Below are 6,453 nucleotides of genomic sequence, written 5' to 3'. Positions count from 1 at the left end.
CTCAGACCTGCATGAACAGTAATCACAGTTTGCTGGCCGGTGTTGTTTATATCACACCATTGCTCTCACAGACTGCAGGAGGGGAGAGTCGGTGACCTTAAGAGCTGTGGGGCCTGTGCTGTCTAATTCCATGTTTATGGTTTTGCCTTTTATAACACACAGAGACGGAGCAGCTCAGGCCACAAGCACACGGAAATATCATCATGCGCCCTCTCCACTGCTAATTGGTGCCTTGGTACCATCCCTCTGGTGCAGGGCGACCTGAGGAGCAATGCCAATTCCAGCCTCTGCTTCTCTTACTCTTTCTCCACAGAATTCACAGCACCACAGCAACATTCACTTGAACAAAAAGAAAGCTCACACAATAAACTTGTAACATGATGTATATTTCTATGTTAATTTATATACTGTATATTCATAAACTGTTGGCACAGATCATTGTACTTTATTATTTTATATGTCCATATATTTCTGACTAAAGAATGAACACAATAAGATTTCCTTGCAAAAGATTTAACTCATTTGTGGGTATATTTAATTTTATTTAACATACAGTACTCAGGGAGGGAAAGAAGTAAAAAAAAACATGTTAATGAGAGCATGTGTAGAAAGTAGCATTTCATCATTATGGCAACAGTGGAAATTATTTTGACGCTTACCAACTTTTACAACTAAGCTTCACAAAAGCCTGAAACCTGCAGGTTATTGATTTAGAACAGAAACATGACCTGTAAAACAAAGAGAGAATTATGAATTCAATGCCATGTCAGCAATGACATAAGGTTTTCTGAACTTTTTTCCAGCATAAATTTTGTTTATAAAGAATCAGATGTGCAGATTTAAGGATAACACGTCAAAGATTCTACTTTTTACGTACTCGCATATCGAAAGAATAAAGGTGATCACATATGAAAAGCGATATAAATGGAACATCTGCACAGAGGGAACGCACAGCAGTATGGGAGGGAAATGGAGGGCTGAATGGTTTGTGGTGCTGCGGGTGATGTGAAGAAGACAACAAAGCAATTATGGGATGACTAAGGATAGACATGCAACAGGGCAAGGGCATGAGAAAGAAAGCCAGACTGAGAGGAAGACAATAAAAAAGAAGGGGGTGGGGTCTCTGGTGACCTGCTGGAGTCCCCATCCTGCCACGGTACTGTATATAATTAGCCCCTGACTGTGCTGGCGAACATGTTCTGCAGTTATCTGGAGCAGGGGGGAGCTTTATCCATGTAGCTATCTGTCTACCGGTTCACTTTCCAATTATCTGCCCTCTTTTTATGCAGAGTATACAGTAATACATCTGTCTGTCTAGTGTGTGTCTTTCTGTCTGTGTGTCCATCAAAAGCTTTGTTTCATGTTTATATGCAAGTTTATTTGCCAGTAAATGTGTCTAAGCTCTGTCCACCTGTCTGCCATATTGGCTGTGGACCTTGATAAATCCCTATGCAATACATATTCATAATATGAACACATACACACATATACGGAGTCACACACAAACACCAGAAATCAGGATGGAGTCCTCTAAGTGCACCTTCATCCATTTCCACAAGGGGTCATAATTACATTGAAAAGATGTTTCAGCAGGTTTTCACTGTGGACCAAGATTTTAGGTTGAGAAATATGAATGAAACAATTGTATTGACATAGAAGTTCTCCTGGCCTTGAAATTATTTTTAGTGTTTATTTTAAAAAGAGCTATTTGCAGATGTGTGGTGCCAAAATTCACATTTATCACATCTGCCATGTGTTCTACAAAGAAACAGGTCTTTTAACTATAAAGCGAATTCCCTGTACAGCCAAAGTGAACCTACAAGAAGATACATTTTTTTTACCGACATTTTTCTTTTTGGTCTACAAGTCAGTTACAAGCAATACAAATAAATTACAGTAAACAGGCAACCACAACATACTAACTGAAACATATTAAGAACAGCTGCTACTGAGGGTTTCAATCATTAGGACAAATAAGTGAAAAGATTATTAGCAACTTAAATTATGTCGCCACATTAGGGTCTGTCATTTCACATAATCTCATACAGTGTTATTTATTAATTTATTTATGAATTTGCAGAAAAGTCCTGTATGTTTAGTTTTTAAAGACCCATAAAGTTTGGCATTATTGGTTAATTTCAGATTTTGTCTATTTTTCTCACAAAACCAAAGAATTTGTACAATTTTGTAATTCTTTGTCTTTAATAAAAGTGGTTAAATGTTTGTAAAATTATTATTATTATTATTATTATTATTATTATTATTATTATTAGATGCAATCTATGATTTTTAAATAACCTCACAGTTTTCAAATAAATAAATAAAAGGGCAATATCTTCACTTTAATGTTGCTACTGGTAAAGCTGGGGCTGATGGTAATTACTTTATATACTGCTAGGTAATTCTAATTATATTAAATTACTATTATAATGCATCATACTTTACTTGTTTTTTTTACATTTTATGTTATCTGCAAAGTAACTAAAACTTAGAGTAAAGATGTATTGCAGTATAAGTATAATGTAGCAGAAAACTGAAGTTGGTTTGCCTCAAAATTCTGTTTAAGTAGGCAACAGTACTTGGTTTTATTTTTATGTATCCAATATAATAATAAAAAGAAGTCAAATGTGTTGGACTCATTTTTTTTATCTTTGTTTTATTTTATTAGCTGGCGCTGTATCAAAGCGGTTTGCCCTGTAGGTAAGGAGGCAATAATAGTGAACTGTGAACACGTCAAACCGGTTATTAATAGCCTAATCGGATATCTGTAATACTAAACTACGCTTCCCACAATGCTTCACTATACCGAGTGCACGTGTTAACGTTGCCAACAAGCCGGACTGGACGTCACATTCCTGCATTCTCTTTTTTTCTCAGTCTTTGGGATCTCTGAGTTGCCACTGGATAGGTAATCCTCTTTCATACTCCTGTTTTTGAGAAACATACCCATGACACACGGAGTATTTAATCCCAGGAGGTGATCCCGAGTTCACCATTAGTCACATTCTCACGCTGGGTAAGGATTTATGTCATTTTAAACCGAGTGGAGGCGTCTGTTGCTTGGAGTGCTACAGCCGTGGTCACGTTAACCAGACAACAGCGTTATAAGATGTGTTGGATTTGCTGCGAGTTGCAACTGTGAGTGACCTGGTTAAGCTTTCACCACATCTGGCAGATCTGTTGATATAGCACAGTTGACGGAGGGCGGTTTGAATTCGTAATTTGTGACCTGTTGTTGTTTACTTTTGTAATGTTACTTAAGAGCTAGCTAATGTTAGCCAGCTGGTTAGCCGCAAAGCTTGCGTCACCATTGTTACCGGTGATATTCGTGCAGACAAACCAGGGCGTGGAGGTGCCTCCAGACTTGGCATTGCTACGTTAACAGGAATATTGTGATGCAGGCATGGGAATAACGTTGCTATAAGCGTCCTGTTAAGATACACTTAGCTAACGGCTACAAACAACACAAACATCCCAGACAGCATGGGCGTGGTTATGAGAGTGCAGAGTAGAAAAAAAAAAAACAGTAACTGAGGTTATGATGGGGCTGCTATGGTCAGGCCGCATGTTCACCTTTGCCGTAAGGCTGGTTTTAATAACATTACGTTATACTTGCAGGGCATGAATGACAGCAATAGCTGTTGAAATGTTAGCTGTCTGCTGAGCCTGCTGCAGATCAGCAGCCTGACTCAGCTGTTGACCCTCACAACAAAGAGTCTGTCACAGCTGCTGCTTGGCTATGGCAGGGCAGGGTACCTTAAACTGTCTAAAATAAAATATGTCTCCCGTGAAACGTGAAACACTTGAAGGACTTAACACGCAGTTGTTTTAATGGTTAGTTTACATGATATTTTATTAGTGAATTATCACAGGATGGGACTTAAAAATCAGTACAGTTATTTATCATTACTAATACATTGTATGTGAGCAAACTTTAAAAACACAGTGGTCTGTTCAGTGGGAAACTGCAGCTTTTAGACTTAAGTCCAGTTTGCTCATAACATTCCTGAGGTGCCTATTACTCAGACTGATCTACGACTTTGCATGTGACCACAAGTCACATAACTGAGACCCTCTTGACTTCAATGAAAGGGAATTTGTCTCACTTTGATGCAGAAAATTAAGATCCAGTTTGCACAATTTATTATAGACAAACGTCTTTTTTTTAGCAGAGACATGTTAATGGATGGCTAATAGTCACAATGCATGTGAAGGGCAAAATGTGTTAATTTTGAAATAAAGATATTTACAGCATATGATTTTTGTCCAGGTTGCTGGCATTGCTGTGTAGTCTCCCATCATAGTAGTAGTAAGTGAATTCATTAGTCTGCCAAGTGGCAAATCAAGTTCAGCTGGTCTCTCATCATAGTAGTAGTAAGTGAATTGTGGCAAAAGTGGCAAATCAAGTTCAGCTGGTCTCTCATCATGTACCTAGTAAAATTTTAACCTGGCCATGCGCCTTTTATCTGAATCTGATCTAACCCACCTGATCCAGTAGTTTGTTAATTTCATGAATATGGCAAACTCAAATGGGCAAATTCATTAAAATACTTTATGTAAATGATGTCAGTAGATAGCCTAGAACTAACTGCTTATAATATGTTTGGGCACTAAGAAACCAATTAATCTATAAACCTAGATAATAAGTTTACACTTGTGAGGATGTACCATAAACTAATGATATTAATTAGCATGCTGGCATACTACATATACTGTGTAAGTAATTGATCACACTGCTGTTGCACGTTGTGATAGTGGCATGAGGCATTGTTGTGTTTTATCCAGATTCTGTAATATATCATGTGAACTGATTGCTTTTGTATCTGCTTCACAATATGTAGGACTTATCCATGTATAAATTAATCATAGATTTTATCCAGACCTTGTTATTATATGTTGCTGTCATGCTGTGTGATTTATGGCATATGAAATGAAAGTAGCACTTTGTTTGTTTCTGATGTTTAGATCCGGCTGAAATCCAGCTTTGTTTAGACAGTCTAAGCAGAGTTAATGCAGTGTCATCAGTCCTTTGTGTACTCTCAGCACGTGAGTGCTGCATTGATGTGGTGAATGACTGAGGCTGTGAACTCTGCCATCAGAGGTCAAACAGTAGCAAGAAATGAAAGATTGGTCTCAAAGTACCATATAACAAATAATGATGTAAATAGCAACATTTAACTCTTACCTCTGTGCTTCAGGTCAAAGCGAATGGGGGCAGTGTTTGTGGTTGTGATGCACACCCAGTTTATATGCATGAAGTGTTTTGGAGAATGAGGAGGAACAGACCTGGCTGCATGTGATGGCGAGTGGGAGTAGCCTGCAGAAAACTGCAACACCCAGAGTCAGGCTGCATAGCAGAGAATTACCCTCATTTCAGGAGGAGCTGCTGCTCATTATGTTGCCTCTCCTGTATGGATGAGTAAGTGGGGAAAAGAGAAAATGAGGAGAGAAGGCAGTTACACACAGTAGGTTATGACTGAGGAAGACATGGTAGCTTTGTAAGTGGTATCAGGTGGTTCAAAGCTGAGAACATTAGGCCTCTGGCTTAGTGCAGGGTTCTCTGGTTAAAGCCTGACTTGTGTCACAGTTGTGGTCTTCTGTTTCTAACCTTTTGTTCTCAGAGTTACTTTTTTTGTCATCATCCCACATGCTCACCTATAACCAATAACAGCCATTGATTGCTTTATTGTGTACTAACTGTTGTTGTCATTCTGCCTTGATGGCTCAGAACGTCTGCCAGCACTCCGTACATGTTGTGTATTACACACCCTCTCTTCTTTGCTGGGACTCTGAGTCTGGGCATAATGACATTGTTGGGCTGTCCCAACATAACCAGTCTTATCCCATTAGTACTGGGGCATAGGGGGACAAATGGGCTATTGTTTTAACTATGCACTCATACCTTTGGACCCCTGTGTGTCATGTGGGCTGTCTTCTACTGGTCTGTAGATTCAGGTCATTCAGCTCAAACTGAATGAGTAAACACATTTACTTACACCAGCTTGTTAAAGTGAACGGGAGGCAGGAATTACAACAAACTCCTTGTGAAGTTGGTTCTTGCTTGACAAAGGCACTTTTGGTGTAGTGAGCAACCATGGACCTATTACAGTTTTCTAGTGCTTCACTTTTTTCTAAATGTCAAGTTTTATATTATGCCACCTGTTGCTCTCTGAGCTGAGGAAGTTGTGTTTTTTCCTTCATAATGTCAGTACCTCAGTGACATCTTAAAGGTGTGCTGCCTGTGTTTCTACATGCTTCTAAAGTGCAGGAGATGTTTGGAAACGGTTCTGAATGTCCTGAGATGTAAACATGAGTTTGGATTGGAACCAATTAAAGATGTTTTGTTTTTTTTATTGATTGATACTGGCTACATAAAGCTTAATATTTTCCATAGTGTTTCATTAATTTCCTTATTTCAGACACATAATATTCTTGATTTCACTACACAATTAT

The 6,453-nt window shown here is 38.5% G+C and overlaps 1 protein-coding gene across 1 annotated transcript in view; it reads left to right on the top strand.

Annotated features, from left to right (window-relative positions):
- Positions 1-3,048: 3,048 nt before the first annotated feature.
- ctif (CBP80/20-dependent translation initiation factor) overlaps positions 3,049-6,453 on the top strand; it is a 48,922-nt gene continuing 45,517 nt past the window's right edge. Inside the window, exon 1 of the mRNA XM_020600838.1 lies at positions 3,049-3,138. Within this exon, the coding sequence (XP_020456494.1) occupies positions 3,110-3,138 (29 nt within the window). The 5' untranslated portion in view covers positions 3,049-3,109. The remainder of the gene's footprint in view (positions 3,139-6,453) is intronic.

The sequence above is a fragment of the Monopterus albus genome, unplaced genomic scaffold (genome assembly GCF_001952655.1).
Source record: "Monopterus albus unplaced genomic scaffold, M_albus_1.0 scaffold49.1, whole genome shotgun sequence".
Lineage (NCBI taxonomy): Eukaryota > Metazoa > Chordata > Actinopteri > Synbranchiformes > Synbranchidae > Monopterus > Monopterus albus.
The sequence above is the reverse complement of the archived record's forward strand: the minus strand, read 5'-3'. Positions and strand labels throughout refer to the sequence as shown.